Raw genomic sequence first — 22964 nt, 5'->3', positions numbered from 1 at the left:
ATGCCCTCTACTGGATAGAGCACACAAGGCAAGTCGCATTATTTCCAATTAATTTTTGGCATCATCACACTGCATCTGCTTTAGGAATGCAAGGCGTGAAATTTATAGTAGCAGGTTTAATATTCTATCCAGCCAAAATTATTTCGCTACAAGGACTTACCTTTGGTGGAATATTTTGGGTTGGATTTCTTTTTTAATACATAGATTGCTTCTCCCCTTCTTGCAACCCACTGTCCAAACTCTCAAGCTGTCACCAAACTCAGTACGTGGCAGGAATAATTTCATGCTGAGTAAAATGTGTTTAATTTCACATCCTGTAAGAATAATTACTTAGCATAATGCCACTTAAAATGTATTTCTATCTGCAAATGCTAATGAAGCTACGAAAACCTGAATCATCTTCGGAAAGAATTAGGGTATTAAGGGGGCTTCTCCTTCACTCCCTCTTCTCCTGTAGTGACTGCCTGAAGAGAGAAACCGGGACCACAGAAATAATCCGAGACTAGATGCTGCTGTCTTTAAACTGGGTGTGAGTCCAGTGGCTTGCGGGGAATTTAAACCCACAGACCTCTGCTGGGCCCCCACTAAGATGCTGAAAACAGAGCCAAAGGCTCCCTGGAGATGCCCAGCCCTCACCCTGGTCCCACTCAGTGGCTGCTAGGAAGGAGATCAGGTCCAGGGCCAACAAGGCCACCTAACCTCATGGCAGGGATGGCAGCAGACCTGTGGCCTCTGGCCTTAGGGAGCTTGTCTCTTGGTCAGTGGTGTGCCCAGGTAGTAAAGACCGCTGTTGTAACTACTGTTCATCTTGAGGCTTATAGCAGGCAACACAGAGTGACGAGGAGCAAAAGGGAAGAGGAGTCCTTTGCCATTAAAGTAGTTAAACACACACACACACACACACACACACACACACACATACCACTTTTATTTTGAAATAGTTTCAGAATTACAGAAAAGTTGCAAAGATAGTTCAGGGAGCTCTTGAACACCCTTCACCCAACTTCCCCTAATATAAGACCTTACATGACCACAGTACAAAGATCCAAACCAAGAAACTGTTAGTACAGTGCTGTTAACTACACGACAGACTTCAATTTGAATTCCACCCATGTTCCCACTGATACCATTCTTCTGCTCTAGGACCCGAGCCAGGACCCCACATTGCATTTAGTTGTCGTGTCTCCTTGGTCTCCTTTAATCTGGGACATTCTCCATCTTTTCTTGTCTTTCATGCCTTTGACACTTTTGAAGAGTAGTGGTGAAGTGTCCCTCCGTTTGGGTTTGTGTGATGTTTTCTCACAAGGAAAGCAGGTTATACATTTTGGGCAAGAATACCACAGAAGTGCTGATTTCTTCTCACTGCTCTGTAGAAGGGGGACCTGGTCCTTTCCTGCAGTGAAGTTAAGCGAGGGCACGTGTGGAAGGCCTGCATGAATAAGCGCACTTCTAGAACCCGAGTGGTGGGTCTCAAGAGAGGTAGGCACGAGCCTAAGAGCACTTGACCGGCTTCTCATACCTGTGTCCTCCTTTCTCTGTTACTATGGGAGGCGATGAGAAAAGTGAGGACGTTCCTTTGCTATTGGTAGACAGCACTGTATTTCTTTCTTTTTTTTTTTTTTAAGTAATCTTTACACTCCCCATGGGGCTCAAACTCACAACCCCAAGATCAAGAGTCGCATACTGTACCGACTGAGCCAGTCAGGCGCCCCAGCACTAGTGTTCTTTTTAATCCGGTGCCATCGAGACATGCAGGACAAGAGGTAGCCAGGGAAGGCAGAGTATAGGTGGATGGTAGTGGGAAAAGGGTGGGGGGTGGGAAGAGGAGGACCACATGGCAGTGGGCCCAGTGCAGCCCTCTGTGGACCCAGCAGGACTCTAGATAACCTGAGAATGAGATGCAGACCTCTCCATGGGTGGGAACTTGTTCATTTGTATGGAGGGTGTGGTGGTCAACAGTTTCTCATCAGCATTTGTGACAGAAGAAACAGGTGTGATACCCTCAGTGGGGTTAAAGAGTAGTAGTGGTGGTGAAAAAGGACCCTTGGGCAGATTTGGAAGATTTGCATTTTGGCTTTCTCCCCCTCTGCAAATAGAAGCTCCACAGGGGACAGACCCTTGTCTGTCTGGTTCCCCCCTCTCTCCGAAAACCCAGTATCCAGGCTTGGCACGTTGTAGGAACTCAAAAAATGTGTTTTGATGAAATGAATTAAAAAAAAAAATAGGTGAGTGGATGCTGTAGTCATCTGTTGAACATACTGGTGGGCACTCCACTCATCCCCACGGGGAAATCCAGGACGCTGTCCCAGCGTGGTTTTAGGAGCCCAGCAGCAGTCCTGAGTTCAGGACTCCAAGCTTTCTGCCCCATGCCAGTCCTCTAAGTGCTCCGTGAAGCTGGGTCGAGGAGGAGACTATTCTTCCAGAGGTCTCTGGGAAAAATGGAATCCACGCTGTTTGGGGGAAGGTAGAATCAGACGTCCAGATGGCAAAATCCGAGTTGGGGGAGAGAATGCAAATGGTAGTAACGTTGAAGCTTCCTTGCAGATGCACCAATAGGAAGAGGGAAGGACCGTCACGGTACCGGGGTCACACTGGACGGATCGTACTTGGGTGCACGCGCACGCATGCGTGTACATGCACCCGCTCACAGACTGCGATGCTTTTCTTATTCACGGGACTGCTTTCAATTCTTCGTCTGCTCAGTGCTTCTTGGCTACTCTCTTCTAATTGCCAGTTTCCCATATAAGTTATATAATATATATATATTTATATAAAGTATATATAAAGTAACACATTATTTATAATTATCCTTGTAATTTAAATTGAACTATTTAAGTTTCCCAGAAGCCTATTTAGTGAGGACTTTTAAAAATATACAAGAGAGAAGCAGAGCAGCAGTCCGCGGAAGGCTCTTTAGACTTATTTTACTGAGGTGTAAAAATGGGTGCGAGCTGGTTTTGCTGGCATATTAATGAAAACAGCTGGCACTGTGAACAGCTGGTATGTTCGAAGCCCTTTATACATAGCCACCCACTTCATCCTTACAGACCTGTCCTCAGGTACATCTGATCTATCCCCATTCTACAGAAAAGGAAATTAAGGCACAGAGACTTGCTCCAAGTCATCCAGCTAGTAAATGGCAGAGCTGGGAGTCTAGCTCTGATCACCACACGACACAGTGCTTCTAGTGCCATCCACAAAAGGCCTGTGCTTTCTGAAATAGCCTGGAACCTGGGAGAGTAAGTGGAAGAGTTGGGAAGGACTAAGTTTCTGCTCTTTGCTCTTTTAGGGACAAAATGAGCCCAGGAGGGCACTGAGATGGGCACTTTCAGGGACGAGACAAAGGTCTTTGTTAGGGTATTTCTTTAATCCTGTAACAGTCCTGCACTATAAAAAAAAAAAAAAAAGGAACATAGAATCTCCATCTTACCAAAATTCCAGGAAACTGCTTTAAAACCAAGTTCTAGTTTTGTTCGATTCCTGTGTCGGTTCACACAGTACCTTGTTACGGGCTCATAATATTCAACAGGCACGGGTTCTGTGGATCGACTGACTGTTCACAAGGGACACGGAGAAGGAGAAAAGTACTGTCACATAAATGCTAACGCTGCCAACGGGGTCACCTTCACCTTTAGCCCAGAGAGTGTGCAGCACGGTTCGTGTGGTCTTTGTCTTAGGGCTACACCAGACGTATTTGCTTCCCAAAGAGGAAGGGCCAAACTACTTCCGACTCTGACAGTAAGTGCAGGACGTTTAGGTGATTTCAGATCATTGAAGCCGTTCGATGGCTACTAAATGGAATTAGTTGTTTTATCAACAACCATAATAGTTATTGATATTACCATAGTTATATATTTTTACAAATCATACATAGGACTCAAGAGCCAAATTTGGAAGAAATCACTATTACCTAAACACTGAATTGGTAATGTTCACAATTAGGAAACCAGACATTTAGGCCTCCAAAGAGGAATCTGCCTTTCTGGACACTTAAAAAATTTAATAGACTGGCCAAACCAAACAGAACTATCATGAACACTAGCTCTAGATGACCTTCGTTTCTGGGAAGAAAAGTCTAATTTCCAACTCAATGAACATTCCAGTGGAGCTGGGACATATTTCCTTCTGCAAAACACAGAAATACTATTATGCTATGAACCCTGCTTAGAAGGGGTAAGGGATATATAAATTAGGGCAACATTTTTCAAACCGAGCTTTCAGTAGATGATTCAGCTGGAATATAATCTATGCTAACAAGTCCCAAGATTTCTAAGTGACTTCTTCTTACCACACCAAAGCATTTTAATTTGGATATATGTTCCTAAATCCAGGAAGCATAGGGAAATTCTCTGTCAAAGGCCAAGGATGCAGGCTCTGCCTAAAAGGGAAGGGAAAAAAAGAAATTATGTCCCAGAAGTTTGGAGAAGGGGAAGAAAGCTGGTCAGTGTATAGCTTTTAAACAATATCCTACAACACAGTTCTCAAGCTTAGATACAATTTACCTCTAGAAAAGTCTATCATAATTTTAATATGGCCGCATTATTTGGGAATTTTAATGTGACACACAACAGACAGTGGAATGTAGCTGGTTTTACTTACCTGTGATGGAAATCACAGTCATGCTCTGGTCCCAGCTCTGCTATTACCTAGCTGTGTGACATAAATCAAGTCGCTTACTGAGTGTAGGCCTGTTCCTCATTCACCAAACTAGATTCATTGTGCTGGTTATATGAGATGATCCCTAACTAACTTTTTGGCATTCACGTTCACTAAAGTTAGATAAATTCCGCTCAGCCAGTGGCTTTCCAATCTATTCTTTTCTGTGACCCGCAATAAGAAATACATTTTATATTATGACCTAGTTCACACACATATATATATTTGTACGCAAGTGCTTTTTACACACAGGCACACACCACACACATACACACACACACCCCACATAGCATATGTGTTATACATGCAACTACACACATATGCAAGGAATGAAACTAGAAGTTTCATGAAAGAATACTTATCCTTGTTGCCTTGGATGCATCATGATATTTTTACTCTATTTCATTAAGAAAAAGATGGTCCTAATTTTCACTAAATTGACTCCATGACCCAGGTTAACAAACACCAGAACCAGGCATAATCCTGGGCCCTGAGGAACGGCCTCGAGGGGAACGCAGGTGGTCGTGTAGGTTAGTGGTTAGAATTCTGATCACTGAGGGGCGCCTGGGTGGCTTTGTCAGTTCAGCATCTGTCTTTGGGTCAGGTCATGATCCTGGGGTCCTGCGATCAAGCTCTGTGTTGGGCACCTTGCTCAGCTTCTCCCTTGCCCTCTGTGCTCTTTCTTCCTTGCTTTCTCTCAAGCAAATAAATTTAAAAATCTTAAAAAAAATAAAGAATTCTGATCACTGAAAGAAAAATATAAAAACTATGGAGACACATAGTTGCAGGAATATTGAAGGAATGTATTCTAATTGTAGTGAACACATTATGACATACTAAATAAAAACTACCACTAAGTACGAGTGCTCTCATCAGTGAACTTTCCCGTTTTAAGTGCTGCACAGTTGAACTTTGGGTTTTCATTCTTTTATAAACAAAACTTTTTGAAACTTCCTCTCACTTGTTAAACCGAAGAGTCACAGGAACCCTAGTGTTTTGATAAATGAATCATCTTCCATTTATAAACAACCTCTTTTAAAGTTTCTGTAGCTTTTGCTAGAGTAATTTTTTAAAAAGATTTTGTTTATTTACTTGAGAGAGGGAGAGAGAGCATGAGTGGGGGGGAAGGGCAGAGGGACAATCAGACTCCCCGCTGAGCAGGGAGCCCAATGTGGGGCTCAATCCCTCCACCCCAAGATCATGACCTGAGCTGAAGTCAGACACTTAACTCACTGAGCCACCCAGGCACTCTTGCTAGAGTACTTTAAAAGAGTCTTTGTTTTTTGTTTAACTTTTAAAAGCACTATTAATAAAAATACAACTATAGAATGTTTTCCTTCCACTTTGGGAACGTATTTTTAGGGGAGATACTACAAGAAGACCCTAGTCCTTGCATCTTTTACCCTGTCCTCAGATCCTAGATGGCCCCTGTTGCAGTTTTTGAGTTCACACCTTGGCATGCCAGGGTATCACTGGGATTTCTTGTGTCTTGAACGACACTCAAGGATCTAGGGTATCAGGTGACCCATGTAGGTTCCATCCCACCATAAGCCCACGATGAGAAAACTGGGTCTCACTTCCCAAGCAGCGTTCTCTTTTGGGTTCGATGGCCCACACTTTTCCATATAAGCAACAACCACAGGTGGGAAGGGTATTTCCAATGGTTCAACCATCCAGGGAATATTTCATTGAGATGAGAGAAATCTCACAATTATCTTTTTTAAAAGGTTACATTACAAAATCACCTCTTTTTAGGTAAGATTTCTACATAGAAGATGATTATGGTGTGCATATTTTCAAAAACAGGACATAATGTCCATTTATCAGTTTATAATCTATAATCTACAATTAGCTTACCAATATAAAGACTATACTCCTATTGTACTTCTTTCCCCTGACACTATTTATACAGACTTGCAGCAAATTATAAACAACTGAAATTATGAGAGGGTGAAATCTTAGATCTGGATTTCTATTTACCTTTTGTTAGAGTGTTATTTAACATCCTCCTCACCTAATGGCAACTATAGAGGCGGCAAGGCTACTGGGCTGCTGGAGAAGCTCCATCACTAGGATGGAAATCGGGCCAGCTATTTGCCTTTGTGTTCGATCCGTATCTTGCAAGTTTCTCGACTTTATCAACACGACTTTTCTCAAATCATCACAATACCTATGTCATTGAAAATGAACCCCAACCAATAACACCTGGGATCTGAGGAAAAGATTCAGACAACTCCACTTACAGGTCAATAACTGCGGGCTTCCTGTTTATAGTTTTGGAGCCTCTAGCCATCTCTCCCCCTACTTTTTTCTTTTTGCAATATGACATAAGCTAACCTTTTGTACATATCCTTTCCACCAGATATATATTACAGTGTTGAAGAGCAATCAGAATTTTTTTTTCCAGAAAAATCCCTTTCTCAAGATATAGTCCTGTTAGTTTGCTTTCCTATATCCAGGTAAACACATTGTGTTATTCCTGAGGCTTTTTTTCCACCGTCCAATGCTGATCCAAATCAAACAGACCTTTTGAGGGTACTGACAATGACGTCTTCATTGAATATGATCGCTGCTAAAGCTGTAGCTCCCTGTTTGCTCTGTAATGCTGTGCCAAGATCCTGGCCTTTAGATGTTCCCAGAATCCCTGGAAACAGGACTTATTTGTTTGTGAGTATACGCTCTAGAATGATTTTGCATCCACAACAAAATATGAGGATGAATAGAGCAGTGTGACTCTTTTCCTGGGCTGGAATTTTATTTCTTCACCTAACCACAGGACTTGGAGCCACTAAGAAGAACAGTAATACCCTACATTGGTGCATTTATAAAATATACCAGCATTAAAACAGAGTGAAAGGATTTGCTGTAACAGGATCCATTTTTTTTTCAACCTCTGCTATTAAAGCTTTTTTTCCCCTGAATATTAAATATTAAATAAAAAATAAATTCTGAGGGATATTGGTGGAAACTGTGATTAAGGATTCACATTGTTTAACTTTTAAAATATAAATTTAAAAAACTAGTCTTCATATATCCTAGCCTGATGACCTAAAGAAATCAGCTGGGTATCCAAAAATTACCCTGAACACTCAAAATGAGCTTTGTTTAGGTATCATAAAAGCTAAGTAAACATAACGGCTCTATCATCAGAAAATACAAGGAAGACGAACGGAGGTAACATTTCACAATGTCTATTAGAAGACCTCAAGAAGTCTACTAGTAATTGATGCCTTTCCATTTTGGCTTTATTTTGAGTCACAGGACAAAAGCATTTTTTAAAATGGGACCTTTGAGAAACACAGAGCAAAGGGGAGAGTCAACAGTAAGAACGGAGCCTAGCTCCCCTCCGTGGACGTGGGGCTGGGGGGCTTGGTTCGAGGGCCCAGAGCCGCAGTCCCTGCCCCACGCTCCAGTGTGCAGCCAGCCCGGGGCTGGCCAGGAGGGCATCGCAGAGCGGGGAGAGGCGGGCAGTCTTGCCGGCTCCCACTTGCTCCTCAGGCCAAAGTCCAGGCAGAAGTTGGCCTTGTGGGGTTCCTGTCGTCCTGCCAAGCCGCGGCACTCCGGGGACATTGCTAGGAGGATCCTGGCCAAATCCTGCATGAGAAGTCACCTCCTTCACATGCTCTTCCATGTCCGGGGGTTAGACTAAAGGAGACCCCTTCTGTCGGGTTTGGTGGTCGTTGTGCACCAGCCAAGGAAAAGTAAGGGAAAGAAAAAGAAAGCAACTTGCTTAACGGCACACAAGAGAAAGAATCCTTCAGAACGGTTGATCTGGGAATGAAGCCCAACGCGCCCAAGCTGGCTGTTTTTTTCACGTACTGATGGTTTTTAGCGATTTCAATAATTATGACCCTACCTTGGGCCATCATATATATATTACTGCTTTTGCAAAGAGAGAGTGGTCCAAAGCCACCGCTGCGCAAAGTATACTGTAGAGAAGAATCTATGTGCCATTGACCACAGTCAATACACGAAGTATATATTCAGACATACATACGGCGCACCTCCTTATAGACACAAACTCAACAGGCAGATAGCCTCAAAAGAGGCCTTCATTTGCCATGCTTTAAGGCCACACATAAGAAATACTCCTTTCCATAAGGTCCTTCCGACAGCACGTGTATACAGATGCCCAAATGCACATTCCCGTCCATGTATGTACTGAGGTGCCGTCGCCCCAAGGCACCGCGCAAGCCGTCTCTCTCCTGAACCCAGAAAAGCAACGCATGTCCAGGGAATGTTCATTTGAATTTTATTGTGCTTCTCCTCTTTAAGAAAAGTGGAAACCTGAATCTCACCCGATTTCTTTCAAATGGATCAACTTAGACAATTTATCAACGCTTCCTTAAATTTTTACGCCACGCTGAATCCAACAGGTTTTTGTTTTAAGGTAAACCAGGTTTTTGGTTCTTCCCTGTGGAGAAGTTACTTTCAAGTCAGTGAAAGTTCTTGGCCCATGATTAAAAGTCTTTGCCAATTAGTACTCAACAACTCCAATTCATTTTTTTCTGGTTCAAGATGAGTAGGAGCCTAATAAGGCTGTGATAAAAGGGCAAAAGGCACCGAGAGCCAAAAGCGGATTAATGAGCTCCTCCATTTATTTGTCTTCCTAACAGCTGAACTGTTACAACTATTGACACTCTTCAAAAGGTCCCGCTCTGAACCCTGTCCAGGCTCTGCAGGGTCCAATGGCCATCTTCAAATCCGGAGAATGGAGGGGCAAGAGCTTCCCCTGTGTGATGCCAAAACCAACAAAGCCCCATGGATCAGGTAATGAAACTTCAGCTTTTCCCCCTTTGAGATTTATTTACTGGCAGCTGACAAGGGGCAAATTCAGCTCGAATTGTGCAGTCAAGGCCCTGTCAAGCTTTGAGAGGCACCCTTGTCTTGAAGCACCTTCATGACTGGCATTTCACTCAAAAGCCCTCGGCACTGGTCCTTAACAGCTTATGACATCACAAAGGACACTCCAGACAGATGCCTACATGGCATCCTGCAGCATTTTAAAAGAGAATTAGTGGTTTTAATTATGGTCGTGGTATGAAAGGGAACCATGCAAGCTCCGCAGGAGACCTTTGATCAGCCCCTTTTGCTAGTACAATGCCACGGAACTGTGACTATTCCTGGTAAGGGGCCTTTTCTTGCTGAATGACTCACCAGTGATCTTTGAATGCAGACAAGCTTCTAGCCCTCCCTCTTCATTAGTGAGCATTTCTATACAGGGGCCTATATAGCGCTTGGAGTCTAGGAGCTATACAATTGGGGGGAAAAGAATCCCTACAGATTCTGGCCTCTACTTAGGAAGTGCTGAAGGACTCGGAGTGACTTTATTCATTAAAACAGGTTGCTATTAATTAACTGTCATAATAAAATAAAGAACTATTATTTGCATTTCTTACTATGTTCTCTTTAGTAATATGTATAAAAGATGCTTGTAACAGAAATGAATTTATTGAACCACTTCCCCATCTCCCCGCCCCCCAATCCCCGCCTTTTTTTTTTTTTTTTTTGCATTTTGGCAGCAGTGGCCTCCTAATTATTGGGCCCGGATTTATGAGGCCAAACAGAAGTAAAATATAAATATAAAATGAACTACGGAAATACAAAATCCTTTTTATTTGCCACTTTATGCAACTGAAAGAAAGCAAACAAATCAGCTTTATTTTTTTCATGATTTCAGAGAATTATCAAAGACCATAAAACTCCCAACTTTTTTCAAAATATTCACTGGCTTGGTGTTTAGCTTGAAGTGTGAGATTATGTAACAACTATAGCTACTCAAAAAAAAAAAAAAAGGATTTTAACTTGAAGCAGAGCAAGGTTCACTTTAAAAAAAAAACACTTTTGGGAAACAAAATGTGTCTTTGGTCTGTTACCAGTATTTTATGAATTTTAACCTTCAAAACTGATCCCAATAAAAGAGACAATTGCTATTTAAAGTACATGAAAATAGCCCATTCTCTTCTAGCATCTAATCAAGCAAAGTCATTAGGTGAAAGAGTGAGGAAGTAGGAAGGTTTTCTGGAAGATTCTCACTGAAATGCTAATTGACATGGGATACACGGAATTCACATACGTAGCACATTGCGATCACTCAAACACCCCACTAAACAGTACCGCTGTACCATAGCTGCAAGATGACTTCGTCTTCAATTTTTTTTTTTTTTTTTACATTTTTTTTTCTTGGAGGAAAAACTTTCGGACTTTGGAATTTTGGAAGCTGAACGATGAGCAGGTTTTTCACATCCTGCTGCCTCAGACATTTTTCCTATTTCTCAGACTTTGCAGTTCTTTTCTTAGGTGCTTTAGAGCAACGAAAATGTCAGGCAGCTGTGGATCATTCCCTGCTTTCTGGGTGTAGAGACGGAAGTGTCTGATGGTTTCAGATAGCAAGACTTCAGGGTCTGCACCCCTTTCCCGAAGGCGTAACATCCGCTCACAGGCGATGGCATAGTTCTTGTGCCAATTCGCTGGGTGTTCCTTTTGTAAAGAGACAATCTCCTTATAAAGCTGAAAAACAGCAGAGATGTTGGTATTCCATTGTTAGCCCCTGACTTTTTTTCAAAACACAGAAAACACAGAGGAATTAATCACACAAGAAGAAAAATCCAAGCAGCCTATGGTAAAAATCGAATCGTTGCTAGGCCATGCAGAAAATGCAAGAATGTGACTGTAATTATTACAGTGGCAGGAGGCAAATGTGCTTCATCTAAAACTGCTTCTGGGGGTTTTCGGATGTTACAGAGGGAACCTAAGACACACTGTCCGGACAAAATGCTCTTCCTCCAGAAAGATGTTCTGGGAAAGGGATTTAGTTCTAATTCATGGAAAGCTATTTACTCAACAGGCAGAAAGGCTGAAACTCTAAATTTAGCTGTTGGAGGAAAAAAACAGCTTTCTTTAGAAAACTGCATGGAAAAAGAACAGGAAGAAATTTAAAATTCTGACCCTCCTTTTCACATAAATTTCTCTCTACATTAGAAACAACAGCAATAACAATGGCAACAATAAACCAGCTCAAACAAATCCATCATCGATCGAATAGGCATAAGAGAATTTAAGAGACATCCTTTAGAGCGAGATACTAAAAATCTTCAGGGCACCCTACAATTACAATTTCGATAGTTAACATTTTGCCCATGGAAATCAGGAATTTTGCTTTGCAACATCACAGATAGTATGAATTTGGACAGAGTCTGAGTCTTTGATATTGAGTTTTCCAGGGAGAAACACCAAAATTTAACAAATAACGTAGACCTAAATCTGCACAATGGAATACTAGACTTGCTTATTTGGAAATTCCACAGGCTTTTTGAGGGCTGGCGAATTGGGAGTTCGATCTGCAGGAACGGGAGGTCGGCCACAGACTCGGCAAGCGCACAGAAGAAGGAACGATGCTTTCTCCGGGGCCAAGGGCTTCTGCAGTTAGAACTGCATCCTTCACATCATTCAGCCGGAAGGGACCTAGTATGTTAGCTACCGCCCCACCTTCTACTCCAGGGCAGATAAATGCACCCTACCTAACCTACTGTTTAAACAGCATCCACAGGAAAAATCCCAGAGTTCATGTCTGATGTGTCATTTTGGTATTTGATAAGCTTCAGTCTTCAAGCTGGCTTTAAAGCGGTTCTCCCCTTCGCTTCTTTCCCTCCAGAAAAAAGGGAACAGTCACCTTGTGCTTGCATGTACATCAAAGCTATGAAGCTAGCCTCCCCCTCTTCCGTTCTCTTGGTCAAATATCCAATGCTTTCCCAAGTTTTCAAAGTCCTACCAAGGTTCTGGAGTTCAAAACAGAGGCAGGCCTTCAGTGAGCATTTCCCCAACGACTCAAGAGAATGAGAGGCTCAGTCGTGTCCTCCCCATTATATAGTCACTAGCTATTGGAACGAGCATACTACCTATTTCTAGAACACTTGTTACTGACACATCATCGACTTATGTTGGGTGTCCCTTAAGCCACGTGTGATGTATCTTAAGATGCCGGTCATTTTTCATCATGTGGAATTATATTTCCTCCTGTATGTCTTACTGTGACATTCGTCTTAGCAGACTCTGTTCTGTTTACTGGGGACACCCATTTAACAAATGTATTCCCAAAGATAGTAGGGATATTCCCTGCTCCCCCACTACACCCAAACTTAAGGTCCCCCAAACTTAAAGTTCTGTATGAGCTATTGAGTGGATGACTATAAATAACAACAAAAATGTCTTACACCTAACAAGAATATTCTTGAAAAGCCAGTACCAGGGGATGGATTTGTGTAGACCCATCAAGTATTTGACCCTCTTTGTCTTGCAAACAAGATCACACATCTGGAGACATATGCAAAGAAGAGACCTATGGTCTTGTGTCCACTGAAAAGAGTAAACTTTACAAGCCCAAAGGGACCAAAAATCCATGAATTAGCTTCAGTAGTGGACTCGCAGCTGATCACCACCAGGTCACTGATGAGAATATGAAATAACAGTAAGTCTCAGATTTCCTCCCACTAAATACTACTTGGTTTTCACATAATCACAGGGTATTAGAGATGAACAGGTTAGGACATGACAAGGTCACAAGAGATAATCGATAAAGCTTAAGCCCCACTTTTATTTTTAGAAGAAATTGAGGCCTGGAAAGGTGAACTGACTTACAGTTGACAATTCACGGTGGAGCTGGCCTTGAACCTGGACCTCCCAACTGCCAGACAGAACTCCAGCTCCCGTCTCCCATAATCCACCCCTTGCTGTCCCCAAGTGGGCACCTCAGAGGGTTCTGCCTTTGTCCCCATGGACTGTCCTCCCACGCCCACCCTCTCACTACTCTGCCCCACCATGTGTCTGGCCAGCTTCTTCTGCTCTTTCAAGATGACGCTCCGGTGACGTCTCCTCCGAAGGCCCCCTCCCGTCCTCACCAGCCCCTCTCCAGGAGGGTGGACGCATGTACAGCTTGTGGTGCCCACAGCTCCTCTGTAAACCCTTCACGTCCCTTCCAAGACTGAATGTAACTGAGGACTCTACCTTCTGTCTCCCTCTGCAGGCTGCTACCTCTTGGGTAGCAGGGACAATGCTTGGTCGTCTCCACAATACTGGGTACAGACTGGGTGCTCAATAAATGCTCCATGAGCAAGTGAATACATGAATAAACAACGAACCCATGATCACGACATTCAGGAGTAAAATGAGTCGTACCGATGGGACACTGTGCGCTCTGGACTCAGGGCTAAGCCAGTGCCCTGGCTGGGCAGCCCCACCGCAGCCTGGGGGTGGCACAAACACCTCAGTGGCTCACACAGACGGCTCTGGGGCTCGGCTCTCACGGGCCCCTGCCAGGACATCTGTTTCCTAGACAGCAGGCTCCCAGACGGTCTCTGAAAGTGTCTGAAGAGCCCAGGGCTATGAATCACAGAAAAGCAGGGGCTCGTTAAAACGGGGTGACAGCAAGCCTCTGCTCTGTCCTCCTGATCCCCCGCAGCGAGGGCCACCTGCGTCAGAGCCTTCACGTGGCTGGGCCCTCTGATGGTTGGTTTGGCCTCCCGGAGCCACAGTCCCAGGACAGAGCCACTCTCCGAGACCCGTAATCTTTCTCACGAAATCCCAATCAGCCACAAACCTATCGCTTCAAGGGCAGCAAGGTCAGGACGTCTGCACGGAGGGCCACCTGTCAGAACTTGTTTGGTGGGGGCTGTGTCTTGTTCCAATTGTTTCCAACTGTTTCCTATTCCCGTTGCTGTTGGAACAAATCACCACCCACAAAGTGGCTTAAAACAGCATACATGTATTATCTTACACTTCCGGAGGTAAAAATACATAAAGTCAAGGTTTTTGTAAAACCAGCAGGGCTGTGTTCTTTCTGGAAGCTCTAGAATCTATTTCTTTGCCCTTGGCAGCTTCCAGAGGCTGTCTGCCCTTCCCAACTTGTGGCCCCTTCCTCCCCTTCCAGGCCAGCCACCCAGTACCTTCGAATCTTTCTCTCTGCCCTCTGCTTGCATTATCACCTCTCCCTCTCTGCCTTGGACCCTCCTGCCTCCTCCTTAGAACGGCCATATGATTACACTGGGTCCACCTGGACGATCCAGGATAATCTTCCCGCCACAAGATCCTTAACTTAATCACACGTGCAAAGTCCCCTCTGTCATGTAAGGCCGTCCGTACACTCACAGGTTGTGGAGATGAAGACAAGGGCATCTTTGGGAAGGGGCTATCATCGGCCAACCACACGGTTTACTTTAGACATTACATACACGACACGGACACACACAAGTAGTCTTCCACTTATACCGCTTTATAAAGCCAAATAAAACGAGAAACGACAAAGTAAAAACTCTACTGCGATACACACTCTCCACTCCGATCACCACCACCTTCCCACCAAACATATTCACAGGTATAAAAAGTGTAACGTACGTTATACGCATGAGTGTAGAGCTGAGCCTTCACATCTGAAGGTAAGTTCACGGTTTCTGCCAAGTTAAAGATGAAGAACGGTGTTTTCATCCTGGAAGGCGGGGTGGGGAGGGGAACCTTCATTAAAATCATGTTGTCAAATCCCACATTTAAAGCTACATCTGCTAGACTTCCCACGGATAAGAACATACAAAACCCTTTATTGCATACTTTTTCCTCTCTCATATTCATCGAAGTTTACTCTGAACCAGCAGCAACCCCTTCTTTCCCCGCAGCCAACACGCTGCATTCACACTGTTTGTCAAAGCTTTTAGGAAAAAGCTTATGTTCGTCGTCACGATTATACATCGGTTCTCCGCCAGATGTACACCAGTCATGCGAGAGCAGCTGGGAAGGGGAAGGGGGACTCGCTGAGTTTGTCAGCACAGCCCTGAAGGTACCCATCGCAACGGCTCATGCCATGTGTGACCGGTTCTTCAAAGGTAGCTAGACTCTTTGACCACATGAACTCATCCAAATTGTCTTCAGCAAACCCATTAAATCAATACCTGCCTGAATAATGACCTGCTTTCTTCTTTTATGTGATTTCTTCCCCAGCTTCCCTACATTCAACCACAGCGAAGAATTGTGCAAACACACGATGCATCTTTGATCAGTTCTTCAAAGCAAGGATTTGTCCCCATGACTAGGCTGATAACTTGCAATACACTGTTTCCTGACTTTTTGGAGAACACTGCTGCATAAACAACAGTACGGCTATTTTTGTAATTGCTATTTTGAAGCTCTATTTCTTGACAATTTTTTAACGACCTCTTTAAACTTATGTAAATCCTTTATATCATAACTGAATCCTCGGTGCAAAGCAGTCTCTGGCTCAGACTGGGCACCCTTCCTTTGCTGAAGGAAATGCTTCCTATGTACTTGGTATCCCCATCTGAATGCCACTGAGGACTTTTCTATTATATTTAGGCCAAAGTCTGTCAGTGTTAGACATTTTAAATATTTTAAAATAGCGACAGGAACCAAGAACATCCAGAACGTCACTGCGCAGTGGCCCAGACAGGAACAACAGCAAGCACCTAGCACGTTAATATTCGAATCTCTTAATAAGTCCGTCTGCTCCATTAGACTGTGAGCTCCTTGAGGGTGGCAACTGTGCTGTCCTCCTGTGTGTAGCTTCCAAACCTGGCATGGTGTCTGGCCTCTAGGAAGTACTGAGTAAGTGCTTAAATAATTAACCGGCACATTATACCCATGGCTTCGGGGCATCATCAACTTCTCCTCAATCAATGACACTCACTTTGGTTTGGTTGAGGCAGGAGAGCATCAGAGCAGAGCAGTGTTCCTGAGTCAGGCACATGGGAGTTCTAGACTCTATCACGTGTAGCCATTTGGCTTTGGACAAGTAACCTCTCTCCCTCCAGTTTGTCCTTTTGTAAAATGGGGATAATAGCAACTTCTTGATAGGTTGTTGTGAGGGCGAAATGAGACTATGAATGTACAGCAATGAGCACGATGCCTCAAACAAAAGGACTGCTCGTCAACACTATTTTATTATCACCACTGACCCCAAAACAGACAGCGAACACAAAAGTGTGGGCTAGTCACCTTGCTTGCCACATCTCTTCGTTGGCCACAGATTCCCAAGAAGATGGGTCAAACCTGCAGTTATAAGAAAACAGTGACATTTTCCGCCGGCTACAGACACGTAATCCTTGTTTTATAATCTTCCAAGGCAAATAAAATAGGTTGGATCTTGAAGTACTGATAGGGACCGAAATAGGTCCCTCCTAGACAAGTCTGATCGCTCGGAAGTTGAGAGTTTGGTACATGTGTTCTTAATCTGCGTAATGAGCCCCGGTGCCCCATGGGAGCGGACAAAGGATTAGTGGGAAGAGGCTGGAGGCATCTGAAGAGCCAGCTGTTCCTTAAGAAGTGCTAGATGGGCAACGGGGCAGGGGCGCGGCCTGCGCCGCTCTATGGACGCAGCCGAGAGCCAAAGAGCCAAGAAGCAAGGCGATAAGCCTCAGAGAAGGGGCTCCTGGCTTTGCTAACATCACTGCTGGAGCCAGGATGCTGCTCACAGGACACTGGCTAAACCATCTGCTGGATTTTTCTTTCTCCCAATTAAATTTCTTATTATGTGTCTATTTTGATGGAATGGACATAAAGAGTAGTGTTAGGTACTTGTACTTTAGGCAGCTGTTTGCAGAAAAGGTTATATTCTTTCCTTTTTTTTTTTTTTTTTTAAGTGAGTTCTATGCCCAACGTGGCGCTCAAACTCACGACCCCAGGATCAAGAGTCGCATACTCCAATGACTGAGCCGGCCGGGTGCCCCAGAATAGATGATTTTCTACCTTTTCCTCATGATGGTTACTGAGTACTTTGACACAGACCTGCTTAACCATCTCTGGTTGGTGCAATGTGGTCTGTTTGCTCATAAATGAATCCAAAGCCCCTTTGTAGCATTTTTCATATCATCTTGCCAGTTCTTGAATTATAAGCAATAATTATCTAATCTTTGAATAATTCATAATTTAAAAATAGGCAAGGGAGACCCATTTCTATAGATGGTGACTCAATTTCCATACGGGAGTCAGCTCTGTAGGGATGCTTGTAGGGAGACTGATCATGCCCCAAACAACACAATCAGGCTAATGGCGAACAACTGTGAAGAACGAGTTACTCATCAAAGGCCAGTCTCCCCCCAGAGAGAAGTTATCTGCCATTCCCAAAGAACGACAAATAGGGTACATTCATGCATTGTGCAAACTATCACGGGACACGGTGACTCGTAAAGCTCTACTGCAGGCAAGGGATGTCTTCCGCTTTGAGGGTGCGAGACAGAGGATGACGGACAATATGGCATCATGAGAGCTGGCGGTGGAAGGTGCCGCGCCCCGAACTGTTGGGGAGCCCACCCAACCACAGCCCCCCTTGCCCTCCCATCTCCCTACTGTTCTTCAAACATGAAGATAAGAAATACATATTCTCTATTATGATTCGCATGGGCAGCAAATAATAGTATTAATAACTAATAAAAAAAATAAAAAATATGCAGGGGCACCTCAAAATTTAGTAGGTTTTTTAAGCACACAAAACTGCTATGAAAAATACAGCTGCTGGTCATACCTTCCATATTCTTCAGTCCAGTTATAGATATTTCTTGTAAGTTTAATCCACTCCTCAGGGTTGAATACAATCTCTGAAGGAACTAATTTGTCACAAGAGCCCCAAGGCCACAGTGAATAGTTCTTTTTCCAGGTTGGGTCACCTTCATGAATTCCTATGCAAACAAATGTTTTTTTTCTATTGAAAACAGAAAAAAAAATATTTTTAACTCAAAGTTCTAAATGTTAATAAATATAATTCGTGAAGGGTCATTTTTGACTCCTTAAACCTCTGTGATCAATAAAACGTCTGCAACCCTTCTGGTTTGTTTAAATCTTTCCCAAATGGGCTGTTCAGAATTTACATTAGTATAAAAAAGCTGCTTGGGGAGAGCTGGGGGGGAAGTTAACAGACATAAACGATAAAACTGATCTGTTCATAACATTGTAAGAAGTCACTTGGGGACAAGCATTGTTAGAGTGACAGTTTCTGTGGTCCTGTCTCACATGTAAACAGATACTTTATTTGACACCTTTTTTTTTTTTCTCATTTTACCAGTGGAAATATAAGGCTGCATTTGTTTCCCTACTTAGAAGTATGTCTCCCCTCAATTCCAATTGCACTTTATTTTTTGTCTCTTTTATCATTATTGTATTGTACTTATTGTTTGCATTCACAAATCTCCCGAGCAGGGCAGAAACATCCTGAGGCTAGGCTATCTCCGAATTAACTCTGAATCGCATACAGCACAATGCTTAGCTAATTCACAGTATTTGCTGAATAAAATTAGTTAGATTGAATAAAGCATTAGAAGCTTCAAATCCTGCAAAATTTAGGAATAGAAATGGTTTAAATAAGCTTGGTTCAAATTCACTATAATTGAATAGTCCTGTTCCAATTTGTGGTGTATGCCTCAGTAGCTATGACTAAGTAGGGGGAAAAAGCATATTAGAAGAAATTACTTGAAAGTAAAAAAAAACCTGATGAACTTTGAAACAAGATACTTCTGGCTTAGATTTTAGATTTTTCCCCACCGCTTATGACCTCTATGATTTGGAGGAAATCACTTCACCACCTGTGTCTAGTCTCCTCTCTGAAGTGGGTATAACCCTTCCAGAGCTGTTTCAGGTTAAATGAGGTATCTGACCCAAAGTGCAGTGATAGAACGTAAGAGCTCTGGACTCTCCTCTGTCTCTCGCACTGCACGCTAGACTTCCTGGACAGAATGCGTGGAATCTGAGGACTCCGAAAAGCAAATGGTGTAAAGCAGGATGGGGAAAGACACCAGAATTCTAAGTTCTACCAAACCTGTAGTGAGTTTGCCATTTTTCCCCTTCCGGTAGTGCCTCGCCTGGACTCCAGGGAAGCCTAAAACTTGGAAGTACATACCAAGCAAGGACAAAAAGAGCTCCAAGTAAAGCCCAAGGAGGAGGAAAGGGAACTCATAAACTCTGTGGAGAGCAGAGGGAATCCCCTGGCTTGCCCCCATGCTCTTCTTCCCCGGGCACCAGGCAGTGCTGTGCCAGCAACGAGGCAACGGCAAGCAATGGCAGTGGCAGGTGGGCCGGTTCCTACAACTCGGAGAGAAAAGAACACTTCTCTCTAATCAGAGGAGCTGTGGTTGCAAGAGCGGGGAGCAAATCCTCTCTGTGTCTTCTGGCAGTCTGGTCCCAGACACAGACACGGTCACAGGAAGTGTGTGGCAGAAGAGGGAAATTAAAGAGCCAGTTTTCGGGCCAGAGAACCGGAAAGAAGCCTCCAAGGAGGGGGAAGGGCCAGGGTGAAGACAGAAAGGAGGGAAGTCAAGAGAGCAATCCCATAAAGTTGTGTATGAACTCCTGGCTTATCTCTGAGCTCAGCATGTGTGGATCTGACCCTGAAGAGATTTTGGGAGATGAGCCACTGGACAGATGGCCACGCAGGTCCCAGACTGGGTAATGGGCAGCACACACAGGGACTGATTCAGATAGCCTGCAAATGCTCTGAAAACAGAACCATCACTGAAAATAAAGGCCTCAGAAGGCAGGTCAGAACTTGCAGCCTGAGATTTACCTGACTGACGGCCTGCTAAACAAACAAACAAACAAAATCAACATTCTCCTTAGGTTTTAAATAAGGCCCAAATATTTAAAATGTCCAGGATACAATCCCAAATTATTTGGCATATGAAGAACCAGGAAAATCTCAACTCACAATGGAAAATGCAATCAACAGATGTCAATTCCAAGATGAAACAGATGTTAGAATTGTCAGACAAAGCCTTTAAAATACCTATTATAAGTATGCACCAAGAAGTAAAGACAAGTACTCTTGAAATGAATGGAAAAACAGAAAATCTCAACAAGGAAATAGAAGATATAAAAAGGAAAAAATAAAAAAGAAGATATAAAAAGGAACCACATGGAAATTACAGACCTGAAAAATACAATGATGGAAATTAAAAATTGACCAGATGGGCTTAATACTAAGTCTGCAGAGACAGAGAGAGAGAGCGCGAGAGCGAGCTGGCAGGCAGTGAACTTGAAGACATACGAAGAAATGATACAATTTAAACCAAGAGCAAAAGACTGAAAAAAACATACCGTCTCACGCACCTGTGGTCTAATGTTCATGTCATCAGAATCCCAGATGGAGAACAGAAAAAATGTGAAGCAGAAAAGGTAAAGAAATAATGTCTAAACAACTCCCAAATTTTGTGAAAGACACACTCTCACAAATTGAAGCAGCTCAGTGAACCCCAAACAAATTGGACTCAAAGAAATCCATGCCCAGATACACCGTAATCAAACTGCTAAAAACTGAAGACAAATCATCTTGAAAGCAGCCAGAGAAAAACAACACATTTCACACAGAGAACGATGACTTGAATGACTGTGGGTTTCTCCGACAGAAACCGTGTAGGTCAAAAGGATGCAAAATAACATTTTTGAAGTGCTGGTGGGGGGAAACAAACCCCTAACAACCCAGAACTTCATATCCAGAAATATTCTTCCACAATGAGGAAGAAATAAAGATATTTTCGGATAAAGGAAAACTAAGAAAGACCGCAACCGCAGGGGCCATGCCCAAGCGTCTGTAGCTTGTACAGTTGCTGGGGCATTGTGGCCACTCAATATTTATTAAATAAATGTGGAATGAATGCTCCCGGGCAGAATTAATTGCTTCTTCATCCATGCTCCCAGTTAAATGATCCATCCGGTAAACACATACTGAACTGGGTATCACACTTGACAAAGCTTGTCAGTATAGTAGAGAGCTTCCGCATTATATTACAGCCAGTCATACGCATATCTAGGTACAGATGCAACTGGATTGTGGTCTATTTGAATCTGGAACTGAGTCTCACTTTACTGCCAAGGCCTAACATGAGCTGGAACATAGTAAATTCAATAAATGTTTGTGGGGTTGAATTAAATAAAATTCACCAAAAAAATGCCTCTTTAAGGATGTTAATGGCTCTTGATATTTTATTCCAAAAATAGAACAATTAAATGTTACTCTCATAGCACACTGATACTGATTACTTCTTACTTCAGGAGCCACAGGAAACTTCAGGCTCTGAACACCAAAAGTACCACATTATCATATTCTTTTTTTTTTTTTAAGATTTTATTTATTTTTTTGACACAGAGAGAGACAGCCAGCGAGAGAGGGAACACAAGCAGGGGGAGTGGGAGAGGAAGAAGCAGGCTCTCAGTGGAGGAGCCTGATGTGGGGCTCGATCCCAGGACTCCGGGATCACGCCCTGAGCCGAAGGCAGACGCTTAACGACTGAGCCACCCAGGCGCCCCACATTATCATATTCTTAGTAAGGGATAATTTTAACTTTGGAATTTAGAATTTCTCTAGTTCCCTTTATAAGAGAATAGAAATTACAAAACAAGTCTTCCCACTCTGGACAATCCCAAGCACTTCATGGCTAGGAAAAGTGTTCAACACTATACCACTGAAGGAGTTACTCATTCTTGACCTTAACTATGAATAATTTTATATTCTTAAGTATAGAATTCACAATTCTCATATGTTATCTCAGCCAGCATAACTGTAGGTGTTTTTCTTATTTACAAAAATGCCTTATCCTTTATTAAAAAAAAATCCTTAAGCTATTTTTATATAGTGATTATTCCTGGAAAACATTTGCTTTACACTTAAAAGGGGGCCACGATGTTGATCGGGGGAAGCTGTAACTGCTTACGACCCACCTGCAATGATTTCAAGTAGACAGGCACATCTCCAATTTCTCTCAATTGTACTAAGATCTTATTTGCTATTCTTGTTAATCTGTCTTTATTTTTCCTTTACCCAGAACAATAACATTTATTTCTGCCTGGCTTCATTTATGCACAGATATTCAATTTAATTACAAAGATAATCTCACCGGTGACAGGGAAATAGGTGCAGAAAATTGGTCTTTTGGATGAGGCACAGCTGCTACATAAACAATTTTAGAAAAGCTTAAGATTTTAGAAAAGCTATTATATGAAAAGAATGCTTACTGTTTATTTATTTCAAGAAAATGATAAAGATTAAATGTGACCATTCCACCAGGTAATATTCCTTCCACAGGATTCCACCGGTCTCCAGGAAAGTTGACACCTGGTAAATGCTTTGCCATCTTGGGTAAATACCACTCGTAAGTCATCATCTATCAGAAAAATAACAAATGATGTCATACTTTTGATATGCTTCTTAAAAAAGAATCAAGTTTATCAAGTACAATGAAGAAGTTCTAGGAGGTGGATATACTCATTAAACATTAACATCACAACTCACATATGTGGCACTGACTTCTCTAATGACTGAAACC

The 22964-nt window shown here is 42.9% G+C and overlaps 1 protein-coding gene across 9 annotated transcripts in view; it reads right to left on the bottom strand.

Annotated features, from left to right (window-relative positions):
• Positions 1-913: 913 nt before the first annotated feature.
• TMEM260 (transmembrane protein 260) overlaps positions 914-22964 on the bottom strand; it is a 73035-nt gene continuing 50984 nt past the window's right edge. For 2 of the 9 annotated variants that reach the window (XM_040641870.1, XM_040641873.1), the window contains 5 exons: positions 22654-22802; positions 18179-18355; positions 16654-16707; positions 15046-15136; positions 8886-11166 (listed from right to left, as the gene is read on the bottom strand). In XM_040641870.1, the coding sequence (XP_040497804.1) occupies positions 10912-11166; positions 15046-15136; positions 16654-16707; positions 18179-18355; positions 22654-22802 (726 nt within the window). In that variant the 3' untranslated portion in view covers positions 8886-10911. Of the gene's footprint in view, positions 4379-7883; positions 8318-8885; positions 11167-13830; positions 14369-15045; positions 15137-16653; positions 16708-18178; positions 18356-22653; positions 22803-22964 lie in introns of those variants that run through there. The other 7 variants (XR_005837709.1, XM_040641875.1, XR_005837708.1 and 4 more) reach the window with 7 other exon arrangements.

This window comes from Ursus maritimus, unplaced genomic scaffold, assembly GCF_017311325.1.
Source record: "Ursus maritimus isolate PB19 unplaced genomic scaffold, ASM1731132v1 scaffold_25, whole genome shotgun sequence".
Taxonomy (NCBI): Eukaryota; Metazoa; Chordata; class Mammalia; order Carnivora; family Ursidae; genus Ursus; species Ursus maritimus.
Note: the sequence above shows the minus strand (reverse complement) of the source record. Positions and strands in the feature narration are given on the sequence as shown.